Source organism: Mixophyes fleayi, chromosome 7, assembly GCF_038048845.1.
Source record: "Mixophyes fleayi isolate aMixFle1 chromosome 7, aMixFle1.hap1, whole genome shotgun sequence".
Lineage (NCBI taxonomy): Eukaryota > Metazoa > Chordata > Amphibia > Anura > Limnodynastidae > Mixophyes > Mixophyes fleayi.
This window is the reverse complement of record NC_134408.1, coordinates 41,790,115-41,803,139: the sequence shown is the minus strand read 5'-3', so window position 1 is coordinate 41,803,139 and position 13,025 is coordinate 41,790,115. Positions and strand designations below refer to the sequence as shown.

The following is a 13,025-nucleotide window of genomic DNA, read 5'->3' as shown; positions in this document are numbered from 1 at the left end:
GACCTAGTGTGATATTTGGGAGATTTATACCTTTGCTCCGATTTTTGTTGTAATGCATTGCAATTTTGTTTTAATTTATGTTTTGACATTATTGATGTATTTTGTTTTTCAACCATATTTTGCTTGTTCTAGCAAGAGCAATATGAAGTAACATATTTTATTTTAAGAGCATCAGTATATACAGTTTATGTTCATACTTTACTGTCTTTTAGCGCTTGATACCAATTATCTTAGTACCAAATACTAAATATAACCTGTGGAGGAATGGAGGCAAGATGTTGTACACTACTACTACTAGAGCTATTGATCCTAACATACCTCTGCAATAGGTCTTCTGGTAATGATGATGATATAGTATGGAGACTGTTACAAGCTTGGAGGCTGATGTTCACATCTTCAAAGAGAGCTGGTAGAGAGAGAGAAAAAAATTATATCCATGGAACTGCAACATATTATTTAGAAATGTGCTGCAGTGACAATGAATCCAGAATTTATTTGGCAGCATAATGGAAGAAATATTGTGATTTATGGGCTTTATATATGGGGGAAAGATAAGAAAATTCACATTCCAGAATTCTTCCCAAAGCTACCTTTAGATTAGTGGAACCCCAAAAATGTATCCCAAAATTGTACCCATTGGGTATAGTGACTAGTTACCAAATATGTTTAATTTGTTGTACAAGGTTTGACAGAGTTATAGGACCCAGAGACAAAGGGTATACATTTCAGTTTAGAATGGTTTTTCCCCTTTGCCATTTAATAATTAGTGTGATGGAATTTCCTATTTATTATAGGATCATATGCATTTTGTGTGACAAAAGTTTTTCAGTTTTGTATTTCAGCAAGCCCATGCTAGACTTGATCCATGTCCCCTATATTTCTACAATAAATCACATGTAACAATTGATCTAAATTCTAGCATGGTATGTGTGATCTACTATTGCAGAGTTATACGAGTGAGCTGTGACATCACAGTGTTTCTGTTCATACTGAACAAAGTAACATTAATTGTTTCTGGGTACAGCGCTTTAATTAAAGGCCTGGTTTTAGCACTAGATGGAGGGCAGCTCCTCGGCTGGTGCCCTTTTTATGCACCATCTAAAAGGCAGTTCACACTTCATTAAATCATTCTGCTAGTAGTAAAGAAAACTAATAAAAAGCCGAGCAGCCAAAACGGAAATCTGCCGACATGTAATTGAATGAAAAAAACAAAACAAAAACAAAAAAAACAAAACAATAAAAAACACACACAACCAAGCCTTACTATTTGCAAGGAGTCCTTTGCAAAAATTGTGAAAAGATGGCAAGGAGAATAATGGCGTATATGTTTCGGATTTCTTCATGAGAACCACCACTTCCATAGCCCAGACCATCAAAAGTTTCCTAGAGGAAGAGAGACAGAAGCAGTCATGACCATAAACAAAACAAAAAAAATTAGCTTTTTTTTTTCATTTGGATGACACTGCTACCTTGAGTTATAGAGGGCTTCTGTTGGAGTAGGCCGTTTAAACTGAATCTCTTCAAAGTTCGGAAGCCACTACCCTTCTATACCCATCCACTCCAATGAAAAAGTCTGTTATTAACTAATAAATAGGACAGGATAGAATAGAAGCAACCCAACCAGTCTAACATTTGCCCTTCTGGAACATATTCAAACATTCAAAAACTTAACAGAACAATGAGAGTGTAAGGGTGGAAACACAGTGTCCCCAAATGCAATCAGAGAAATCTATTTTCTCCTCCTTCCTATTTGGGGACTCTGCTACCTCTGGGATGTTACAAAGCTGCCCCTAGTGGGAGGGTATGCTTAGACACAGCTGTGTGCAAAACTCTCTCCACAAAAGATAACTTCTTTGAAGGTAAACACATTGACAGAGTTCTACCATTTCAAAGTATGGACAAAGTACCAGGCGGCCGCCCAACACATCTGCTCAGCTGAGGCTCCATGCCACACCATTCTGGAAGTGCTTACCGATCTGGCAGAGAGGGCTGCAATATTCTAGAAACCCGTTTCCTTACGCTGATGTGAGTCTGCTGAATCACAACCTTATCCATCTGCCAATGGTCTGCCATGTCGCCAACACCTCTTCTCTCCTGGATTAGAAGGCTATCTGTCCTATGCAAAGAGGAAGATCTATTGAGATGGATGTGGCCAGAGCTCTGAAGATCTAACAATTTAAGAAACACTTCCCCTTCCAAGGACATAGTCCGTCCTAGAGCAATTATAAAAATGTCCTGGTTCAAGTGAATCTTTGACACCACCTTGGGCTGGAATGATTGTTTGGTAGCAGGGCAGCCCTGTCATCATGAACAACTAGAAACTGCAAAACAGAGTTCCAATTGTGAAAGCCTTCTTGCCGAGCATATAGCTAGAAGGAATACCATATTCCACATGGGGAATTTAAGATGTATGGACTATACATGGCTCAAGGTTAATTCAGCAAGAACGAGAGAACCAAATTTAGGTCCCAAATCGCTATTGGAGGAACATAAAGCAGCTGTACGTGCAATGATCCCTGTAGGGGAATAAGAGCGAATTTCATCTGAAAGTAAACGGACAGGGTAGATAACCGGACATTCAGTGAACCAAGTCTTGCACGATTAACTAGACCTTACTGTAAAAATGAAAAAAGGCACCAAAATCAAAAAAAGAATTATGGGCATCCCTCCTTTCATACAAAGAAATACAAGACTTCCCCACAATGTGGTAATTTTTCATGGAGACTAGCTTTCTGGCCTTAATCATGGTTTGAATGACTTTCCTCAGAAAGATGCTTAGCTCTTTTAATAATGGCTTCAACAACCATGTCGTTAAAGCCAGCCGAACTAAGTCTTGGTGCAGAATAGGAGCCTGACTTAACAGATCATTTCATAGAGAAAACCTACACAATGGTCCTGCCTCCATCTTTAGAAAGTTGGCATACCAGGATCTTCTCGGCCAATCTGGCACTACCAGAGTTACCGCAAGCCCCTCCATTTTGGCCTTTTTCACTGCCCACGGTAGCATGGCCATCGGCAAAAAATTTTTAAATATACAAGTCGAAAATTAGAAGGGAAAGTCGCGGCGTCCACCAGGAACATTTTGGATCCCTGGTTCTCAAACAAAAACACCATGTGGTTTAGCCATCTTATCGGCCACTAATTGTCCCCACTGTTCCATGATCTGAAGGAAGGCTGCCTAGTGGAGAAACCATACCCTGAGATAAATGGCATATGTGCCTAGGAAGTCCGACCTCACAATTTTCCCCTCTCAGGATGAATACAGCAGAAATTGCTGAGACAAACCATTCCCTTCTCAGCAACCCAAAGAGGGACTGACGTCAACAATGTACATATGCATTGGACTACTTCTCTAAAATTTAATTCTGAAAAGTCATTGAGTGTACCGCTTTGAAAGTGGACACCATTTTCCTTATTAGTTTAATGCATAGGAGAATTGATACCCGTTTGAGCGCCAAGATTGATCTCACTCGCTTCTGAATTGCGAGAATCTTTTATCCAGTAGAGATCCTCTGAAATTTTGTGTCGAAGAGGAGCCAAGACCAAGTTCGACTTCTTTTCATTCACCCATAGAATTCAGCAACAGAGCCATGATCCATAGGTGGGTCAGAAGAATGGAAGAAGATCACGCTTTCATCAGAAGTTCATTTAGGTAAGGTACCGCAATGATCTCTTCTGATATTCTGAGAGCAGCCATCACTGCCATAACTTTTGTGAACACCTTCGGTACAGCTGTTGCCAGACCGAATGGAATAGCTCGGAATTAAAAGTTGATGTCTCCGATGTTGAACCTGAAAGCAATCTCAAAGATTGAAACATGAAGGTATAAGTCTTATGTCCATGGATGTAAAAAGTTAGTCTTGCTCTATGCCATTTGACAGACCTTAAAGCCAGCATTTAAACCAGCCCACCCAAAGACAAGCGTTTAATGATTTTAGGTTCAAAATTGGTCAAAAGGTTAACCTTTCGTTCTTTCCTAACCCCCGAGGTACCTTAGAGCTTCTCTCCAGGTCCCATCCCATGGTCATTTGCCTGACCTATCTGTTCTACCCATGCAGAGGCTGCCAGAAATAATCTGGTCTAATTCTGGAAAAAAGAGGACATTTCCCTGAAACGGGAGAGACTCATGAGTCCTCTTTAGCTCTGAACCTGGTAAGCTTATGCAGAGTCTGAGTATACACCTGTTGGCAACTACTAGGGCCAAAATTCTGAATTGTAACACACCAGCATTCAGGGCCACTTCCGCAAAATATGGAGATTCATTGCTCACATGATCCAAGAAGGGCAACAATACTGATCTTGGCTTACCCGATTGTAAGCACTCTCCAATATGCTCAGTCCATTTCTCAATGGGCTTTGTTTATCCAAGCAAATATCATAAAGAGCCCCAGCTGCTACGAAAAGGAGACCTTAGAAGTACTTCACATTTCCAGAATTGGAGTATATTTTGAAAGGAGGCACATCCACCCTTGGAGTGAACTCCCATTTTCAGTATCCTCACTGGAAAGGGAATAAATTAAACAGAACCTGCCCAAAACATGAAAATGTCTGAAGTTTAAGCAAGGCCTAATTCAAATGTTCTGAAAATTACACAAAGGAAGGAAAAGGATTTATAATTTTATTCAAGATGAAAACAAATAAATCAGAAAGCACCAGTTCCTCTGGATACTGAATATTAAGGACCTGTAGAATGACCAACACAAGGTCGTTGACCAAGTCTAAGAAGAGGACTCCTCCTTAAAAACTGGAAGTTTACCTTCCTCCTGTGAGAAAATCTTGGTTTAAGAGTGTTCAAAGGACTGAATCTGGCATTTACGAGGCTTCTGAACTGAAGTAGATTCTAGTAATCTCTCAAGGGAGGAAATCACTATGGACTTTATCAAGTTCCTAGCCTAAGCTAGGAACTTGAAAACTGTGCTATGGCATGGGCTCTGACAACACTCCTGAGAAAGAGGGTCCACCCCTGGAATCCTAACTGGAGGAACGGAGTGTGAATGGAGAAAATAAAACTAACACTGACAGGAAAGGTATCCCCTGATGTTCAGTGCAATCTGAGTTAAACTGTAGAGTTCCTTAAATAGTGGAGGAGATTGTGTGAAGTGCATAGAATTTTTTTTTATTATGTAACAATCACATACAAATCTCCTAACAATCAAACGGAGATTTCCCCACAGACTTTCCCCGAGTGAGGGATAGAAGAGAGGAGCCTATGTACCACAAAGGAGAGGATGTGCGAGACAATTCTGGCAGGATTTCACAGTGTATATTGGCAATAACCAATGTTGGGGAACTGCATCTGCCCTCGTGGTCCAGTTCAGACATGACACTGCCCCATAGGTCAGGTGTCCGTCACTATGTAAGCCCCTTTTGTTGGGCCTCAGCTGTAGTAGCCACCACTTGACTACTGTCCCAGCCACTGGAGATCCCGCATCTCCATTGTGCCTTGTCTCTCAAATTAAGTAGAGGAGACTGGGGGATTTTGTAAAATACAAGTATGACTCAGTACCTGGAACACGGGCAAACGGCAATGAAATACAATGGAGATTGCTCGCCGACACTGTGTTAATAGCCCCTAATTTGTGTCAGTGACCAAAAAACCCCACTGGGAGCCATTTCATGAAGGGGGTGGGAGTTGGTAAGCAGGGGCGCAGGGGATCGTTGCCCTTTGAAACCCAATCCATCCTCCGCAGGGCCAATGCTGTGAAGCACCTCTGCGCAATGTAAAAGTAGAGAAATATAAGGTAAATAAAATTAAACAAAATAATTTTTTGCTGCCTGAAGCAGCCCAGCAGAAAAAGCATGCATGCAAAAGCACTCCATGGCACTTAAATAAAAACAGTTTCCATTGGAGAAAGGGGTGTAGAAGGGGGGAGCTTCAGAACTTTAAAGGGGTTCAAATGAATGTGCCAACTTCAGCACAAGCCCTATATACCCCATGGTAGCAGTGCCCCCCCCCACCCCCAAACCAAAAGAGAAATTTGGGCATGGCATATTTTATCTACACTATTTTGTAAGTTACACAAGATAAGGAAGAGCTTATTTCTCTGCATATTTCTTTTTAAATTAGAGGGAGGTGCAATAAAACTTATGTTATGGAGAGATCCCATGCAAAAATGACAATGCTAAACACCAAGTGATACCCTTATAATGGAGCACCTCTTACACTCAGCAAAACAGTTCCAAAAAGTGATCCTACAACATATTTGCCATTAAATATACTTTTTTTTCTTTTTAGATAAGTACATAAATGTTCATGTGTATTGCCAACAATGCAAGAGTGACAATTTATTTTAAAATAACTTGTAACAAATAACAGCTTTTCAATAACTAAAATCCCTACGCTCTTGGTGACAGGTCCACTTAAATCCTTTGTATTGCAGTTCAGTGTTTACTTTATTTCACTGAGGTTTAAAGTGCCAAACTCCAAGTCTATGTCTCTATAATATCCCATGGATGCAGTGTGCCCCAATTGGATGAAAGAGATAAGAAATTGCTGCCTTAAGATGGCCACACATCACAACCTGTCAACCAATCATTTGATAGGAAAAAAAACCAAACAGAACGAAAACAAAACAAAAACTGAATAGATCCAATACAATCAAACACAGATCATAAAACCCAACAATCATCTGACGGTATTCAATGTGATAATTTCATTCAATCCAATGATACTGAAACTGAATAAAGTGAAGTCTACAGTAACCGAAGTGTACAGATCCAGCAACTGTCCTACAACTTGCATGCCCTGGTCTTTCTGCTAAGTTAGATGAACATTTAAGATGGACACAAAAGCATCAACTTCACTTGTTCCCAAAGTAAAGACTACATTTCTGTCCAAACACATTAATTTCCAATGTAAGCACACAATATAATTAGACTGCCTTTAAACAAATAGTAAAATTAAAAAAAAAAAATTGTGATTGCTTCACACATTATAAATTTTCACCTAACAGTGTTGAATCATCCTTTCAGTGCATGGTCTTTGTAGGACACATGTAGAAGAGTAGGACGTTATTCATACAATTACATTACTCGCCACTTTAATACAATCGCCTTTAATTAAAATTTTCCATCTAATCCAACCAGATTATCAAATCAATTTTATCATCTACATTTGATTTTATTGTCATCAACACGCCGATTGCTTGTTTTTTTGCAAAGTTGTACTTTGGGACAACGGAAATTTTACATTGTAATATAATAAAGCCAAACTTATTTACATTAAAAGGGCCATTTCACCTTTTCCCCCATTGATTTTCAAGACTCACAATTATCATAACCAAATAAACAAATATACAACACAAGTGGTGTATGGACTTACCTAGCATCTTGGTTAAGATTGTCTTTCTTGAGCAGCATTCCCAGAAGATTTAGAATGACTGAGAAATGTTTCTTTGTGGCAGTAGTCACCGTGCTGATTACAGCTACATCAAATAACGAGGGAGATGAGGAACTGAGACTGCTGGAAACAAAATGGTCATGTCTAGAAAGAAGGGAAAGAATGGTTTTGAACATCAGGTATCAAATTAAGAAAAACCTCTTTGTAGCCTGGTCACCTTCATTCCTACAAGCACATGCTTCGGAAACTGCTCTGCTTGTTGTCCCACCATGAAATGCTTTTATTACTTGTCTGATGCATGCCTGGTATAGATTATAATAAACGTAATGTAACATTTGATCTGTATGTAAAAAATATAGAAATTAACTACTTTGATGGTCTGGTAGGCATGAGGGAAGAGGTACTGGTGGGTCCTGACAGTGTATGGGCTGCCTTCTTCAGTGACAAGTGCTGAGAGCCCCAGAGTAGCTACACCCAGGAGAAGTGAATGTGAGAGAATTGACCTCCGGTATTGGTCTGCTGCAGCCCAACTGCCAGGATCAGAAAGTAGATATTAACAAAAGGAAAAGAAAGAACGCATGGAATGTACATAGGGGCACTCTTGGGGGCAAATTCAATTGTCGCAGGTTTCCGCAGCGTTAAAACTGGTAGTAGTTAGCTGGATTTCAGCTCGCGGCTCAGGGAGCTGCGAGCTAAAATCCAGCGAGAAAACTACCGTAATAACGGTAGCCAGATTTTCGGCGTTTCCACCAACAATTGAATATGCCCCTTGGAGTGATAAAGTAATATTTAAGAATAAATAATTTTAGTTAAAGAGAGTATGTGAAATATTTAAACACTTCGCTACTGGTGGCTCATTGGCCATTTAGGGATCATTTTAATATATATCCAATAAAGTATTTATTTTTTTAAATATTACTCTATCACTCCAAGAGTGCCCCTATTTACATTCCATGTTTTCTTTCGTTTCATTTTGTTAATATCTATGAGCTATACATGGTAGGGGAGCACCACCCAAGCAATTGTTGGAAATTTACAATTTAATTATATATTATATATAACATACAGGGTGAGTGATTTGAACTTTTCCAAAGTGGTTTCAATTCTGCCATAGTTAAATATTAAACACCAAATCAAACTATTTCCTCATTTAGGTCAGCACTGTTTTTTGTACTATTTTACCTCATGGAACATTGTGCATTGCAAAATAGATATATAGCACCTTTGCAATACCAACAATGTTTATTCCCCCCCCCCCCCCAAGTAAAATTAGACAACTACTCCTTAGAATACACACAGACACCATGCTGATATAATAAGGGAGCAAAAAACAAGCAATTGTAAAAAGACAGCACATTCTGTAACAAGCTACACAACTATACAAAGCCTTAATTGTTAACAACAAAAAAAAAAAAATCACTTTTCTGAGTATTATTAGTATAAAGAGAAGATTACTAAATGTTGCTCCATACCTGGTACAATGAGAATATAAAGTGCTGAGTACAGAGTACTGCACTGCAGGATAGTGAACAGCTATTTCCTCATGTACGATCATTAAATTCTTACTCAGCAATGCAAACACTGTAGGAGACAGAGCCCACATCTGAAAAACAATAGATTAATATGGGTTACATGTCACTGGCTCAAAATATAAATATGAATACATTTTGGTATTTATTATTGTTAAATGTATAGCACAACCATACAATCGCCACACAGATGGTGCCTTGGTTGTAATTGAACACACTGGCCTAGCAGTGTGAGGCAGCAATGCTAACCACTGTGCCACCCTATGTCATTGTTGTTTTTATATTCAGTCCATCTTTGGATTTCTTAACGCTTTCTGTAGTTTAAGGTGTTATTGTCCGGTGATAGCCAGACAATAACTAATAAGGGGGTATACAATATGAAAGAGTGCACTATCCTCTTCCAAATGAGAGGTTGCCATAGTTTATTGGAGCCAGGATGAGTGGTACAAAATTTCTCCCACATCTTGGGATCCTTAATGTTTTCTGCAGTGTAGGGGGGGTTATCTTGCAATCACATGTGATCACCACATAATAAATAACGGCCACATAATTTAATCTGTCTAGGACAAAAGGCGCATTCATTTTAGGTTTTTTTTTTTCTAGACAAGATATCCCACAGTTGTAAGAGCCAGTTCATAAAAACACCAACATTTTGGTTAAATAAAGAAAAAACATGATTTTTATACTTCTGTTAAATCCATCTCCAGGATTTCATTTGGGCGACGCTGCTACTTTTGGTATAGAGGGCTCAGAATAAGCACTTTGTTTGATTCTTGTTCAAATTTGTAGCTCTTCCCCTTCTATACACCTCTCTCAATAGACAATCAGTTTGGGTTTTTTTTTTGTATTTTTTTACCAACAAGAGGAGAGGATAGAAAGAATCAACCGAACAATAAGTATCCCACAAGGAACACAACATTCAACCAGAGCGTAAAAAGACGTGGAAATGCATTGTCTACCAAATGGGATCAGATAAATGGATTCTCTAAATGAACTAAATAAAAAAAACAAAAACAAAAACAGGATTTTTATAAACTCTTTCATCCAATTTGGGGGGGGGACATGGCTACCTTAGGAATGTTCCAAAGCTGCCACTCGAGCAGGGTACACAGTTGTGCTCAAAACCTTCCGTTCAAAAATAAGATTATTTACTTACCGTAAATTCGATTTCTTTTACTCCATTGGGAGACACTGCGAGACAATGGGATATAGTAGGTGGGACTAGACGTTTAGGCACTTAGACTTGTTTGATCCACTCGCTCCTCCCCTACTATGCCCCTACTCTCCTGTAGATACCTCAGTTTTTGTTTTTTTAAGTGCCTAGGAGATAGGTCACGTTGGTGTAGACTCCTGCCTACACTTAGTTTAGTTTTAGGTTTACACTTTTTTTAAAAATTGTATTTTTCCTTTCAGATGCAGTGCGGGGATCGATCCTAAGACCCAGAGGGGAGAATAACCTGTCGGCTATATTCACCTTGGGTCCATGCGAAGGTAAGCAGAGTGCCTAAACTCCTAGTCCCACCTACTATACCCCAATGTCTCGCAGTGTCCCCCAATGGTAGGAAAGAGAAAGCTACTTTGGAGGCAAAATTGTGTGAAGGTATGGAAGGAGGACCAGGTAGCCGCCTAACAACCATTCGGCCAATACTTCATACCCTCTGCCTAAGAAGCGATCACCGTTCTGGTAGCTGTGCTGTGATATTTAACGAACCGCCTTATCAGCGGTGATATAACCTGGTGGAATTACAGCTCTCATTCATCTGGCCAGCCTCTTTTCTGAGCATTATAAAAAAAACAGAAGACTATCGGCACTGCACAAGAATGAAGTTCTATCTACATAGATTGCCAAGGAAGAAACGCCAGAATCAGGCATTATGCACCTCCCTCCATGGCCCAATCCAGATATAGCACAGTCTTAAAGACAAGTCCCCATTGCCAATATATGTCCCCATTGAGGGGCTACTGCTGTAGGAGCCCCCATATGACCTCTCCTGGTAAACAGCTGTTCTGCACTACTTCCCTGATCAGGTTCTGGTAACCGGGGGTTGACCGTTGCAAGTTCTGTCTATCTACCATTAGACAGAGACAGAGGCTGCACACCAAAGGTGTCGTTGCTCTGATGTGCGGTCAACATATACAGTGGCGTGGCCAAGTTTCTTGCTAGTGTTGGGTTTCCAGGTCACAATTCTGGAGGAAGTGATCAGACATCCTCTCTGAGAGCTATCCTACAAATGGAGCAGGGGGAGGCGGCAGCTGGGCCGCCCAATTTAGCACCTGTCATCCCACTTCTACTATCAGCACTGCTTTACCACTGACACAATCATTTAAAGATACTTCTTGGCAGCACAGTGTTTACGTGCTCTACTCCATAGGCACTTGTTTAAAAACTGAAGAGGGGAATAGAAGGGGAGGGGTTTCAGATTAGAACATTCAAACTAAATGCGAGATGCAATTCAGCGCGATGTGTCTCCCAAACAGTCAGAAGAGACAAATTGACGCAATGTTGAATATGGAATCTATGCTTATTTTTCCCTCCCAACGTCCCATAGAGGTGCGCAGAAAAAGCAGCAGGGATTCCTTAACATAATGGGTGGAAGCACACAGAAATCGAGGCAATGTTCTGTGGCATCTCACTCCTAACTGAATCTCCCCCAAAGGGCCTGCTACAGCACAAACCCTCTATACCCAAGGTAGCAGTGTCCCCCAAATTGGTTGAAAGATAAACAATAATGTTTAAAACGCTAAAGTTTTGTATGTCAGCAAATCTACCAGCAGGTTATGGTCTCTAACACACATGTAGTCAAAAAAAAGCTTCTGGTTAAGGAATCTTCAAGAGTAACTGGACATTTTTGGTTACTGTATACCACAGACTTACTTACCCCAATAAGCGAATTCTTTGCATTTCCAATTGTCGTCAAAACACTTAAGTCAAAAAGGACAACAAACTTTGCATTATGCACACTGAAAGAATGGTTCTTGAAAGCTTCGTGCTGGATTTCAGCACAGGCTTCAGGTAACTGCAGACAGCTCAAAAGGCTGTTTATAGCGCACGTCATTTCGCCCAAAATCAATTTGTATGCAGTCTCCAAAACAGGAATGTTCTTCAGGGTCAATACTGCCTGGTACAGAGCATGTGCTGCATCTATTACCTGAAAAATAAAGAGCATTATGTTAATGCCAGTAAGATACACTTCCGCAAAGAAGGAAAAAGATGATTTTAGTATTAACACCCTTTAGGTTGGGGTTCTTCAAGTTCATAAATATGGCGGGGGACATTTTTTGGGAACTATGTTGTGGAAGACATCATAGCACAGAGGGCACATTAAGGCGAAAAACTAAAGTGTGTGTGGCATGTAAGTGTGAATATATGACATGCAGAGTGCATTGCATTATGTTGTATAGTAAAATTAAATACTTAACATGTGAGGTGCGATCAAAGACCTTGGGGTAAATGTATCAAGCTGAGTTTTCTGGCGGGTTTGAAAAACCAATCAGATTCTAGCTATCATTTATTTAGTACAGTCTACAAAATGAAAGCTAGAATCTGATTGGTTGCTATAGGTAACATCTCCATTTTTCAAACTCGCCGGAAAACTCTCAGCTTGATACATTTACCCCCTTGTGTCAGCAAACCAACCTCATGTCCACCAAACAGTGTCAAGCTCCCCAGTCGTGTTATTAGAACAGCCTCATGCCAACCATATACTACTTTGTGTCAAGATTAACAGCATATGCCCTACATATCACTCCTACTCCAGTGTCATGCCCACCACATATAGCCATGTGCCAATAATAAAACTCGCAACCTTACAAAGTCGGTTATTCAGTTCCGTTAGTCACTCTCTGCCCGTTGAAACCATTTAGCAACCCAAAATTTGTATATGCCGTCAGGGTGGCAAAACTCTAGTCAGAAATTATAGTCCTTATTGTGTCTATTCTGGCTGTAGAACAAACCATACAACTGCTAGGCTTGGTGAAAGACTTGGTCCAATCAAGCACTGGTTACACACGATTGAATAATATATATATATATATATATATATACATACATGCGTGTGTATGTGTATGTGTATATATATATATATATATATATATATATATATATATATATATATATATATATATATACACACACACACATATATATACACATATAT

At 39.7% G+C, this 13,025-nt stretch overlaps 1 protein-coding gene across 1 annotated transcript in view; it reads right to left on the bottom strand.

The window, feature by feature from the left end:
• The window catches only part of SMG1 (SMG1 nonsense mediated mRNA decay associated PI3K related kinase), a 140,010-nt gene that overhangs the window by 83,542 nt on the left and 43,443 nt on the right, over positions 1–13,025 (bottom strand). The window contains exons 13-17 of the mRNA XM_075179748.1: positions 11,748–12,017; positions 8,812–8,942; positions 7,322–7,483; positions 1,265–1,383; positions 319–406 (exon numbers count right to left, since the gene is read on the bottom strand). Coding sequence (XP_075035849.1) covers positions 319–406; positions 1,265–1,383; positions 7,322–7,483; positions 8,812–8,942; positions 11,748–12,017 — 770 coding nt within the window. The remainder of the gene's footprint in view (positions 1–318; positions 407–1,264; positions 1,384–7,321; positions 7,484–8,811; positions 8,943–11,747; positions 12,018–13,025) is intronic.